The sequence below is a fragment of the Hemitrygon akajei genome, chromosome 7 (genome assembly GCF_048418815.1).
Source record: "Hemitrygon akajei chromosome 7, sHemAka1.3, whole genome shotgun sequence".
Taxonomy (NCBI): domain Eukaryota; kingdom Metazoa; phylum Chordata; class Chondrichthyes; order Myliobatiformes; family Dasyatidae; genus Hemitrygon; species Hemitrygon akajei.
This window is the reverse complement of record NC_133130.1, coordinates 3,914,893-3,929,068: the sequence shown is the minus strand read 5'-3', so window position 1 is coordinate 3,929,068 and position 14,176 is coordinate 3,914,893. Positions and strand designations below refer to the sequence as shown.

Here is a 14,176-nt window from a genome sequence, read left to right as displayed (position 1 = left end):
GCACGGATGGTACAGGAGTCACTGGATCGAACTTGGAAACCTCCGTTCTCGAGCCTGGCACTGATCTCACTGCGCCACCAGCCGACTGGAATGGGGGGGGGGGGGGGGGTGGCGGGCAGGATCAGGGTGAAGCTTACGAAGAAAAATTTAAGCCAAATACAAAGTTAAACACTCAACACAGTGTCAACGGTAACGACTTAAAATGGTGGATGGCGTTCTCCTTCCTCGGTTCGTAAGTACGAGTTGTCCATAAGTCCAACGTTTGTAACTCGGAGACTACTTGTATGTCCAAAGTTTACTATATCTAACCCGTATGTCTTTGAAACTGGAGCACCCAGAGAAACCCAGGCGGGGGGAGATTGTACAAACTCTTTACAGACAGCAGCGCAAAATGAATGCAGGTCACTGACGCTGTATCAGTGCTATGCTACTGTGACACCTCAAAATCCTCTGGATATTTGGGAAATTACATAGAAGACATACAGTACCTGCCTGACATACTGGAGATTCAGGGATGCAGTGAGGGGGGGAATGGAGGAACTGTTGGTCACAATATAATCCTGGAGTTGGTGAGTTTGGAAGTTGATAAATCCCCAGAAGCTGCTGAGCCACATGGTGGAGCTATGATAAAGGTGACATGAGAGATAGTGGGTGCTCTGGGTCCATCTTCTGGGTACAGCACATGCCCTCTAATGAAGGCAGCATTCTGCTGAATACCTTCTGCACCCTCTCCAAAGCTTCAACATCCTTCCTTTAAGACCATAGGATGTTAAGATATAGGAGTAGAATTAGACTATTTGGCCCATCGAATCTGCTCTGCCATTTCATCATGGCTGATCCAATTTTCCTCTCAGCCCCAATCTCCTGCCTTCTCCCCGTCTCCTTTCATGCCCTGACTAATCAAGAATCTATCAACTTCTGGCTCAGATTCACCATTCTCTGGCTAAAGAAGTTCCTCATCTCCATTCTAAAAGGACGCCTCTCTATTCTGAGGCTGTGTCCTTTGGTCTTTGACTTTCCCACAATAGGAAGCATCCTTGTCACATCCACTCTATCAAGGCCTTTCACCGTTTGATAGGTTTCAATGAGGTCACTCCTCATTCTTCTGAATTCCAGTGAATACAGGGTCAGAGCCATCAAACACTCTTCATATGACAAGCCATTCAAACCTGGAATAGTGTTCTGAGAGAAAAGGGGAAAGGTTGGTATTTGGCCTTGAGCACCTTACCTGTTGGATATTCTGGCAGAAGGCTGGCAGGGTGGTGAGCTGGCTGATGAAGTTCAGGTAGGCAGAGGCTAGGGCATGGATGGCACAGCGGCTCCACACAGGGAGGTTGTCTTCATTGTTGAGGGAAAGTTCCTGTCAAAGAGACAAATCGTTTCACTCTCTATCACTCCCCACAGAAGACTGCTGAGCTATACACCAATGGGAAGGCTAGGCAATTCAACAGCATGGTGAGACTATTCACCTTTCTAGTTGGCTTTCCATGCACAGTCGGTCCATTTATTTTATTTAGAAATACATCACAGAACAGGCCCACAAGCCGGGCTGTCCAACCCACCGATTTAACCCCAGCTTAATCACAATGACCGATTAATTTAACTGGAGTGTGAGAGTAAAGCAGAGCTCCCAGGGGGAAAACCACTGAGAGGCTGTACAGAGTCAAACCCTGAACTGCAAAAGAGTCACGCTAACCGCTGTGTTACTGAGGGTCCCCTGTCAAGCAGAAGCCTCAGAGCATTAGCAATGTGTATCGAACCCCCTCCCAGGCACCATCTGTTTCTCTTTGTACATTCGGCATGTGACTGAGGACATCCCATCTCCACACAACCATGGTTTTGAGGTCAGTTAACATGTGTAACACTCCCCAGATGAGGGCTGAACATATCACTCTACCTACCCCTGGTGCAGATGAGTAGGGGATGAATTCATCACTCTACCTACCCCTGGTGTAGATGAGTGGGTGGGGGGTGAATTCATCACTGTACCTACCCCTGGTGTAGATGAGTGAGGGAAGGGGGTGAATTCATCTCTGTACCTAACCCTGGTGTAGATGAGTGAGGGGAGAGGGTGAATTCATCACTGTACCTACCCCTGGTGTAGATGAGTCGGGAGGTGAATTCACCACTGTACCTACTCCTGGTGTAGATATGGGGGGGGGGTGAATTCATCACTCTATCTACTCCTGGTGTAGATGTGGGGGGTGTGAATTCATCACTCTACCTACCCCTGGTGTAGATGAATGTGTGAATTGCTTGGCCATTCTTGTTAACTGTAAATCAGTGGAGGAATGGGGATGATGGTGTTACTGAGAGGGAATTCAAAGACTCGATAGGTTGACTGGTTTAATTGTATGAGAAAACAATGGGTTGTGATCTCAGGATTGCTACCCATACCATGTGCTAATGAGGCCTGAAATAGGAAGATTATACAGTTTAACATGTGACAAAAGAAATGGTGCAAGAGAGAGGGCTTCAATGTTTGGATTATTGGGCTTGCTTCCTCTACAGAAAGGACAGATTGCACCAGAACCAGAGGGGTACTAATATCCTCGTGGGAAGGTTTTCTCTTGATGCACCAAGGCATTTAAACTAGAGTTGTAGGGAGATGGGAACAGAGTGCCAGAGCAGATAGTGGAGAAAGATGTTGTTAAACCTATGTACCAAGTCAGGAATTGAAAGGTTGAGAATGGTGAGTTGAATGTTCTGAGTTGTTTGTATTTCAATGTAAGGCTTATTATAGGAAAGGCAGATGAACTTAGAGCATGGATCAGCATGTGGAATAATGACGTTGTAGCCATTAATAAGACTTGATTGCAGGAAGGGCAGGACTGGCAGCTCAATGTTCTGGGGTTTTGTTGTTTCAGACGTGATTGAGGGGGAGGTGTTAAAGGGGGTGGGTTGGCATTATTAGTCAGGGAAAATGGCACAGTAATTCTCGGATGGGACAGATTGGAGAGCTCATCTACTGGGGATGAATGGGTGGAACTGAGGAATAAGTAATGGATGACCACATTCATGGGATTATAGAATAGCCAATAGTCACAGAAGTTAGAGATCGCACCATTTACAAGAAAAATAAGGTTGTGATAGTAAATGATTTTAACTTTCTACATATTGACATTCTGTAAAAGGACTAAATGGGAAAGAGTTCATCAAATGTGTTCAGGAAAGTATCCTTCATCAGTACATAGAAATCCCAACGAGAGAGTGTGCGATACCTGATCTCCTATTGGGAATGAGGCAGGGCAGGTGACATAAGTTTGCATAAGGGAACACTTCAAATTGAGAGATCATAATACCATTAGCTTCAAAGTCAATATGCAAAAATATTCTAAATTGGAGAAAGGCCAATTTTAATGGCATCAGAAAGGATCTGGCAATTTGGATTGAGACAGGCTGTTTTCTGGCAAAGGTGTACTTGGTAAGTAGGAGGTCTTCAAAAGTGAAATATTTGAGTGTACAGAGTTTGCAAGTTTCTGTCATAAAAGGCAAAGATGACAGGCTTAGGGGACCTTGTTTTTTGAGAAAGGTGAAGGCCCTGATTAAGAAGAAGGTGCATAGCAGATATAGGCCAGCAGAAGAAATGGGTATAAGAAATGCTAGCGGACACTTAACAAAAGGCACGAGGTTGCTCTAACAGACAAGGTGAAGGAGAGTCCTAAGGGTTTCTACAGATATAATAAGAGCAAAAGGTTAGCAAGGGACAAAATTTTACCTTTTCTAGATCAGAGAGGTCATCTAAGCACGGAGCCGCAAGAGATGAGGGTGATCTTAAATGGATTTTTTGCATCAGCATTTGTTTGGGAGATGGACGCAGGAGTGAGGCAAAGTAGCAGGAGGTCATTGACCTCATACAGATTATAGAGGACAAGGTGCTTGTTGTCTTGATAAAAATTAGAGTGAATAAATACCCAGAGCCTGTCAAAGTGTCTCCTCACACTTTGTGGGAGTCTAATGTAGATATTACAGGAGCCATGGCAGATATTTTTAACACCTCTTAACTATGGATGAGCTGCTGGAGGTTTAGTCACTTGGCATTCAGGATAAGGTAGTAAACCTTAATTTTCCCCACCTGGAGAGCCAGTACCACACAGGTCAGTTCCACCATCACCAGCTCACTGTACCCACCTGGAGAGCCAGTACCACAGGTCAGTTCCATCATCACCAGCTCACTGTACCCACCTGGAGAGTCAGTACCACACAGGTCAGTTCCATCATCACCAGCTCACTGTACCCACCTGGAGACCCAGTACCACACAGGTCAGTTCCATCATCACCAGCTCACTGTACCCACCTGGAGAGCCAGTACCACACAGGTCAGTTCCATCATCACCAGCTCACTGTACCCACCTGGAGAGCCAGTACCACACAGGTCAGTTCCACCATCACCAGCTCACTGTACCCACCTGGAGAGCCAGTACCACACAGGTCAGTTTCACCATCACCAGCTCACTGTACCCACCTGGAGAGCCAGTACCACACAGGTCAGTTCCATCATCACCAGCTCACTGTACCCACCTGGAGAGCCAGTACCACACAGGTCAGTTCCACCATCACCAGCTCACTGTACCCACCTGGAGAGCCAGGACCACACAGGTCAGTTTCACCATCACCAGCTCACTGTACCCACCTGGAGAGCCAGTACCACACAGGTCAGTTCCATCATCACCAGCTCACTGTACCCACCTGGAGAGCCAGTACCACACAGGTCAGTTCCATCATCACCAGCTCACTGTACGCACCTGGAGAGCCAGTACCACACAGGTCAGTTCCATCATCACCAGCTCACTGTACCCACCTGGAGAGCCAGTACCACACAGGTCAGTTCCATCATCACCAGCTCAATGTACCCACCTGGAGAGCCAGGACCACACAGGTCAGTTTCATCATCACCAGCTCACTGTACCCACCTGGAGAGCCAGTACCACACAGGTCAGTTTCACCATCACCAGCTCACTGTACCCATCTGGAGAGCCAGTACCACACAGGTCGGTTCCATCATCACCAGCTCACTGTACCCACCTGGAGAGCCAGTACCACACAGGTCAGTTCCACCATCACCAGCTCACTGTACCCACCTGGAGAGCCAGGACCACACAGGTCAGTTTCACCATCACCAGCTCACTGTACCCACCTGGAGAGCCAGTACCACACAGGTCAGTTTCACCATCACCAGCTCACTGTACCCATCTGGAGAGCCAGTACCACACAGGTCGGTTCCATCATCACCAGCTCACTGTACCCACCTGGAGAGCCAGTACCACACAGGTCAGTTCCACCATCACCAGCTCACTGTACCCACCTGGAGAGCCAGTACCACACAGGTCAGTTCCACCATCACCAGCTCACTGTACCCACCTGGAGAGCCAGTACCACACAGGTCAGTTTTACCATCACCAGCTCACTGTACCCACCTGGAGAGCCAGGACCACACAGGTCAGTTTCACCATCACCAGCTCACTGTACCCACCTGGAGAGCCAGTACCACACAGGTCAGTTCCATCATCACCAGCTCACTGTACCCACCTGGAGAGCCAGTACCACACAGGTCAGTTCCACCATCACCAGCTCACTGTACCCACCTGGAGAGCCAGTACCACACAGGTCAGTTCCACCATCACCAGCTCACTGTACCCACCTGGAGAGCCAGTACCACACAGGTCAGTTCCACCATCACCAGCTCACTGTACCCACCTGGAGAGCCAGTACCACACAGGTCAGTTTTACCATCACCAGCTCACTGTACCCACCTGGAGAGCCAGGACCACACAGGTCAGTTTCACCATCACCAGCTCACTGTACCCACCTGGAGAGCCAGTACCACACAGGTCAGTTCCATCATCACCAGCTCACTGTACCCACCTGGAGAGCCAGTACCACACAGGTCAGTTCCATCATCACCAGCTCACTGTACCCACCTGGAGAGCCAGTACCACACAGGTCAGTTCCACCATCACCAGCTCACTGTACCCACCTGGAGAGCCAGGACCACACAGGTCAGTTCCATCATCACCAGCTCACTGTACCCACCTGGAGAGCCAGTACCACACAGGTCAGTTCCACCATCACCAGCTCACTGTACCCACCTGGAGAGCCAGTACCACACAGGTCGGTTCCATCATCACCAGCTCACTGTACCCACCTGGAGAGTCAGTACCACACAGGTCAGTTCCACCATCACCAGCTCACTGTACCCACCTGGAGAGCCAGGACCACACAGGTCAGTTTCACCATCACCAGCTCACTGTACCCACCAGGAGAGCCAGTACCACACAGGTCGGTTCCATCATCACCAGCTCACTGTACCCACCTGGAGAGCCAGTACCACACAGGTCAGTTTTACCATCACCAGCTCACTGTACCCACCTGGAGAGCCAGTACCACACAGGTCAGTTCCACCATCACCAGCTCACTGTACCCACCTGGAGAGCCAGTACCACACAGGTCGGTTCCATCATCACCAGCTCACTGTACCCACCTGGAGAGTCAGTACCACACAGGTCAGTTTCACCATCACCAGCTCACTGTACCAACCTGTAGAGTCAGTACCACACAGATTAAATCCACCATCACCTCACTGTACCCACCTGGAGAGCCTGGACCACACAGGTCAGTTCCATCATCACCAGCTCACTGTACCCACCTGGAGAGTCAGTACCACACAGGTCAGTTCCACCATCACCAGCTCACTGTACCCACCTGGAGAGTCAGTACCACACAGGTCAGTTCCACCATCACCAGCTCACTGTACCCAGCTGGAGAGCCAGTACCACACAGGTCAGCTTCACCATCACCAGCTCACTGTACGCACCAGGAGAGCCAGTACCACACAGATTAAATCCACCATCACCTCACTGTACCCACCTGGAGAGCCAGTACCACACAGGTCAGTTCCATCATCACCAGCTCACTGTACCCACCTGGAGAGCCTGGACCACACAGGTCAGTTCCATCATCACCAGCTCACTGTACCCACCTGGAGAGTCAGTACCACACAGGTCAGTTCCACCATCACCAGCTCACTGTACCCACCTGGAGAGTCAGTACCACACAGGTCAGTTCCAGCATCACCAGCTCACTGTATCCACCTGGAGAGCCAGTACCACACAGGTCAGTTCCATCATCACCAGCTCACTGTACCCACCTGGAGAGCCAGTACCACACAGGTCAGTTCCATCATCACCAGCTCACTGTACCCACCTGGAGAGTCAGTACCACACAGGTCAGTTCCAGCATCACCAGCTCACTGTACCCACCTGGAGAGCCAGTACCACACAGGTCAGTTCCATCATCACCAGCTCACTGTACCCACCTGGAGAGCCAGTACCACACAGGTCAGTTCCATCATCACCAGCTCACTGTACCCACCTGGAGAGCCAGTACCACACAGGTCAGTTCCATCATCACCAGCTCACTGTACCCACCTGGAGAGCCAGTACCACACAGGTCAGTTCCACCATGACCAGCTCACTGTACCCACCTGGAGAGCCAGTACCACACAGGTCGGTTTCATCATCACCAGCTCACTGTACCCACCTGGAGAGCCAGTACCACACAGGTCAGTTCCATCATCACCAGCTCACTGTACCCACCTGGAGAGCCAGTACCACACAGGTCGGTTTCATCATCACCAGCTCACTGTACCCACCTGGAGAGCCAGTACCACACAGGTCAGTTCCATCATCACCAGCTCACTGTACCCACCTGGAGAGCCAGTACCACACAGGTCGGTTCCATCATCACCAGCTCACTGTACCCAGCTGGAGAGCCAGTACCACACAGGTCAGTTCCATCATCACCAGCTCACTGTACCCACCTGGAGAGCCAGGACCACACAGGTCAGTTCCACCATCACCAGCTCACTGTACCCACCTGGAGAGCCAGTACCACACAGGTCAGTTCCATCATCATCAGCTCACTGTACCCACCTGGAGAGCCAGTACCACACAGGTCAGTTCCATCATCATCAGCTCACTGTACCCACCTGGAGAGCCAGTACCACACAGGTCAGTTCCATCATCACCAGCTCACTGTACCCACCTGGAGAGCCAGGACCACACAGGTCAGTTCCATCATCACCAGCTCACTGTACCCACCTGGAGAGTCAGTACCACACAGGTCAGTTCCATCATCACCAGCTCACTGTACCCACCTGGAGAGCCAGTACCACACAGGTCAGTTCCATCATCATCAGCTCACTGTACCCACCTGGAGAGCCAGTACCACACAGGTCAGTTCCACCATCACCAGCTCACTGTACCCACCTGGAGAGCCAGTACCACACAGGTCAGTTCCATCATCACCAGCTCACTGTACCCACCTGGAGAGTCAGTACCACACAGGTCAGTTCCACCATCACCAGCTCACTGTACCCACCTGGAGAGCCAGTACCACACAGGTCAGTTCCATCATCATCAGCTCACTGTACCCACCTGGAGAGCCAGTACCACACAGGTCAGTTCCATCATCACCAGCTCACTGTACCCACCTGGAGAGCCAGTACCACACAGGTCAGTTCCATCATCACCAGCTCACTGTACCCACCTGGACAGCCAGTACCACACAGGTCAGTTCCACCATGACCAGCTCACTGTACCCACCTGGAGAGCCAGTACCACACAGGTCGGTTTCATCATCACCAGCTCACTGTACCCACCTGGAGAGCCAGTACCACACAGGTCAGTTCCACCATCACCAGCTCACTGTACCCACCTGGAGAGCCAGTACCACACAGGTCAGTTCCATCATCACCAGCTCACTGTACCCACCTGGAGAGCCAGTACCACACAGGTCAGTTCCATCATCACCAGCTCACTGTACCCACCTGGAGAGCCAGTACCACACAGGTCAGTTCCATCATCACCAGCTCACTGTACCCACCTGGAGAGCCAGTACCACACAGGTCAGTTTCACCATCACCAGCTCACTGTACCCACCTGGAGAGCCAGTACCACACAGGTCAGTTCCATCATCACCAGCTCACTGTACCCACCTGGAGAGCCAGTACCACACAGGTCAGTTTCACCATCACCAGCTCACTGTACCCACCTGGAGAGCCAGTACCACACAGGTCAGTTCCATCATCACCAGCTCACTGTACCCACCTGGAGAGCCAGTACCACACAGGTCAGTTTCACCATCACCAGCTCACTGTACCCACCTGGAGAGCCAGTACCACACAGGTCAGTTTCACCATCACCAGCTCACTGTACCCACCTGGAGAGCCAGTACCACAGGTCAGTTCCACCATCACCAGCTCACTGTACCCACCTGGAGAGCCAGGACCACACAGGTCAGTTTCACCATCACCAGCTCACTGTACCCACCTGGAGAGCCAGGACCACACAGGTCAGTTTCACCATCACCAGCTCACTGTACCCACCTGGAGAGCCAGTACCACACAGGTAAGTTCCACCATCACCAGCTCACTGTACCCACCTGGAGAGCCAGTACCACACAGGTCAGTTTTACCATCACCAGCTCACTGTACCCACCTGGAGAGCCAGTACCACACAGGTCAGTTCCACCATCACCAGCTCACTGTACCCACCTGGAGAGCCAGTACCACACAGGTCGGTTCCATCATCACCAGCTCACTGTACCCACCTGGAGAGTCAGTACCACACAGGTCAGTTTCACCATCACCAGCTCACTGTACCAACCTGTAGAGTCAGTACCACACAGATTAAATCCACCATCACCTCACTGTACCCACCTGCAGAGCCAGTACCACACAGGTCAGTTCCATCATCACCAGCTCACTGTACCCACCTGGAGAGCCAGTACCACACAGGTCAGTTCCTTCATCACCAGCTCACTGTACCAACCTGGAGAGTCAGTACCACACAGGTCAGTTCCATCATCACCAGCTCACTGTACCCACCTGGAGAGCCAGTACCACACAGGTCAGTTCCATCATCACCAGCTCACTGTACCCACCAGGAGAGCCAGTACCACACAGGTCAGTTCCATCATCACCAGCTCACTGTACCCACCTGGAGAGCCAGTACCACACAGGTCAGTTCCATCATCACCAGCTCACTGTACCCACCTGGAGAGCCAGTACCACACAGGTCAGTTCCACCATCACCAGCTCACTGTACCCACCTGGAGAGCCAGTACCACACAGGTCAGTTCCACCATCACCAGCTCACTGTACCCACCTGGAGAGCCAGTACCACACAGGTCAGTTCCACCATCACCAGCTCACTGTACCCATCTGGAGAGCCAGTACCACACAGGTCAGTTCCACCATCACCAGCTCACTGTACCCATCTGGAGAGCCAGTACCACACAGGTCAGTTTCACCATCACCAGCTCACTGTACCCACCTGGAGAGCCAGTACCACACAGGTCAGTTTCACCATCACCAGCTCACTGTACCCATCTGGAGAGCCAGTACCACACAGGTCGGTTCCATCATCACCAGCTCACTGTACCCACCTGGAGAGCCAGTACCACACAGGTCAGTTTTACCATCACCAGCTCACTGTACCCACCTGGAGAGCCAGTACCACAGGTCAGTTCCATCATCACCAGCTCACTGTACCCACCTGGAGAGCCAGTACCACACAGGTCAGTTTCACCATCACCAGCTCACTGTACCCACCTGGAGAGCCAGTACCACACAGGTCAGTTCCATCATCATCAGCTCACTGTACCCACCTGGAGAGTCAGTACCACACAGGTCAGTTCCTTCATCACCAGCTCACTGTACCAACCTGGAGAGTCAGTACCACACAGATTAAATCCACCATCACCTCACTGTACCCACCTGGAGAGCCAGTACCACACGGATTAAGTCCACCACCACCTCCTCATTGGCAAGCTCCACACTGATAAGGGCAAGCATGGCATAGATGGCATCGTAGTGGGTGTGTGAGTTATTATGCTGTTTACAGCTCATGTAAATATACCTGTACAAGGTCTGCGAGTGCTGTAAGAGAAGAGGTCAACCTTAATCAACATGGACAACACTACTACAGAGACAGTCATCACTTCAGGCACTCCCTAGTTTCCCTCAATTGCCATCAGATAACACACCCCTGTATTGAAGGCAGGGCCATGACAATATTTAAGAGGCACCAGGACATATTTATAGAACATATTACTGTACCGTATATGAACAGGCCCTTTTGTCCATAAGGTGTTGGCAAAATAATTCAGCTTATGACACCTAATCCTTCCCCCTATACACAACCTAGCATTGTCTGCACATTCAGGCCCTCATCTCAGAGCCTCTGTTGTAGCTGCCTCAACTGCCATTTTACTGTCAGCCTGCACTGTAGCAATTCATTCTGCATTCTGTTATTCTTTCAACTTCCTCTATTTCAATGTACTGTTGAAATGAATGGTCTGTTTGCAAAGACGTTTTTCACTTTACCTCAGTACATGTGACAATCATAAACCAATTTACCAAGCATCCATGTGACACCAGATAACCCTGAGTGCCTGTCCTCTTCTGGAGAGGTATGTTGAGAGTGGAACCTATCTCTCAAGCCTTCGGTTAATCCTATTCTTTCTGCTGAAACCACACTAGGTCAACAAGGTAGTCAGTAAGAGACAGGCATAAACATACCTTCTTCATGAAGAGCGTATCCTGCCGAGAGCATTTGTCTACCTTCAGCATCAGGGAAGAGATATCGGAAATAATACTGAGGACCAAAAGCAAACACAGTCAGTCACAGTGGGCTGGCCACACACTACATGGCACTGTGATTCTAATGTGGTTAAAGTAAGATTTGCTGGAGGAGGTGGGTGTGTTAACATTTCAAAATTCAAGATAGTTTCATGTTATTTCCAGTACATGAGTGTAAAGGAGAACAAAATAATTGCTACTCTGAATCCGATGCAGCACAAAAAAGACAAAATATAAAGAACACAATAATTAAAAAGTACAGAGATTCTGCAAATGCTGGAAATCCAGAGCAACACACACAAAATGCTGGAGGAACTCAGCAGATCAGGCAGCATTGATGGAAATACATTGTAAATGTTTCAGGCTGAGCCCCTTCACCAGGACCGGAAAGGAAAGCAGAAGATGACAGAATAAAAAGTTGGGAGGAGAGGAAGGAGGATAGCTGGAAGGAGATAGGTGAAGCAAGTTGGGGAAGAAAGGTAAATGGCAGGAAGGGAAGGAAACTGACAGGAGAGAAGAGTGCACATGAGAGAAAGGGAAGGGGAAGGGCCCAGTGGGAGGTGATAGGCAGGTGAAAAGAGGAAAGAGACCAGAGTGTGGAATAGAAGAAGAGCAGAAGTGGAAGGAAATTTGTTTTACAGATGGAGAAATCAATTTTCATGCCATCAGGTTTGAGGATACCTAGATGGAATATGAGGTGTTCCTCTTCCACCCTCAGAGTAGCCTCATTGTGGCACAAGAAGAGGCCATGGACCAACATATTTGAATGGGAGTTAAGTTGTTTGGCCACTGGAAAATTTTGCTCTTGACAGATGGAGCAGATGTGCTCAACAAACAATATAGAAACCTAGTCAGACCTCACTTGAAGTACTGTGCTTAGTTCTGGTCGCCTCACTACAGGAAGGGTGTGGAAACCATAGAAAGGGTGCAGAGGAGATTTACAAGGATGTTGCCTGGATTGAGGAGCATGTCTTATGAGAATAGGTTGGGTGAACTTGGCCTTTTCTCCTTGGAGAGACGGAGGATGTGAGGTGACCTGATAGAGGTGTATAAGATGATGAGAGGCATTGATCATATGGATAGTCAGAGGCTTTTTCCCAGGGCTGAAATGGCTAGCACAAGAGGGCATAGTTTTAAGGTGCTTGGAAGTGGGTACAGAGGAGATGTCAGGGGTAAGTTTTTTTTATGCAGAGAGTCGCGAGTGCATGGAATAGGCTGCGGGCGATGGTGGTGGAGGTGAATATGATAGGGTCTTTTAAGAGACTCCTGGATAGGTACATGGAGCTTAGAAAAAGAGAGGGCTATCAGTAACCCTTGGTAATTTCTAAAGTAAGTACGTGTTCAGCACAGCATTGTGGCCTGAAGGACCTGTATTGTCCTATGTTTTCTATGTTTCTAAAGTGCTCCCCAATTTATGATGGGTTGCACCAATATAGAGGAGGCTACATTGGGAGCACCAGACACAAAAGATGACCCCAGCAGATTCACAGGTAAAGTGTTGCCTCTCCTGGAAGGACTGTTTGGGGCCCTGAAAGAAGGTGAGGAAGAAGGTGAATGGGTCGGTGTGGTACTTCGGCCACTTGCAGGGATAAGTGCCAGGAGGGAGACGAGAGGGGAGGGATGAGTAGACAAGGGAATCATGGGAGAATGATCCCTGCTGAAACCAGAGAGGGAGGGCAGGTAAAGATGTTTAGTAGTAGGATCCCATCAGTGAGCTGCTCGTTGGTGGAGGAACTGGATGGTGCAGACAATGTTGCTGCCTGCTACAGGAAGATATTGGAATTGGTGCATGAAGGAAGCATGCAATGTGACCGCAGGTGATTGTCTTGAATGTTTCTCTTTCAATCTCAAGACCCTGTTGGACATTTATAATGTAAGGTGCTACAGGCCTGTTTCCCTTTTTTGATGGTGTGACAGATGGTGGAGGAGTTGCAAGGCCTTGGTTGTAGCGAGGACTAGGCCTGAAGCTACAGGCTTGCCTGCTGCCACTGTCCGGGACAGTAGATGCCAGAGGTGATGTGACTGGTGGGACGTGTCACTCGGGGTTTTAAGATATAACAATAAATGAACTGGAACTGCTCACCATAATCCCACAAACACATTTTAATGCAAGTGCTGGTCATTAGAGATGCAAGTGCGGGCTGTTGACCACATCTCCCCCACCCCCGGAGCATCACTATACATATAAATTTTTGTGTCTGGGACTGTACGTGTGCTTTTGATCTTGATTCTCCTGTGTATGTTCTGCACCTTGGCCCCAGAGAAGCACTGTCTCATTTGGCTCTATTCTTGTATGGTTGAATGATAATTAAACTTGAATTTGATTTGATCAATGGGGCTATATTACAGACCATCCAACAGTTCAAGGGATTTAGAGGAACAAATTTGCAGAGAGATTTCAGACTGTTGCAGCAAACATAAGGTTGATATAGCAGGTGAATTTAACTTTCCTCATATTGACTGGGGGAACTACCATACTGTAAAAGGAATAGATGGGATGGAGTTTGTCAAGTGTGTTCAGGGAAGTTGTAGAAG

The 14,176-nt window shown here is 49.9% G+C and overlaps 1 protein-coding gene across 7 annotated transcripts in view; it reads right to left on the bottom strand.

The window, feature by feature from the left end:
- LOC140730175 (protein EFR3 homolog B-like) overlaps nt 1-14,176 on the bottom strand; it is a 179,665-nt gene that overhangs the window by 51,727 nt on the left and 113,762 nt on the right. For 6 of the 7 annotated variants that reach the window (XM_073050313.1, XM_073050312.1, XM_073050311.1 and 3 more), the window contains 3 exons: nt 11,582-11,657; nt 10,778-10,939; nt 1,229-1,360 (listed from right to left, as the gene is read on the bottom strand). In XM_073050313.1, the coding sequence (XP_072906414.1) occupies nt 1,229-1,360; nt 10,778-10,939; nt 11,582-11,657 (370 nt within the window). The remainder of the gene's footprint in view (nt 1-1,228; nt 1,361-10,777; nt 10,940-11,581; nt 11,658-14,176) is intronic. The other variant, XM_073050316.1, reaches the window with a different exon arrangement.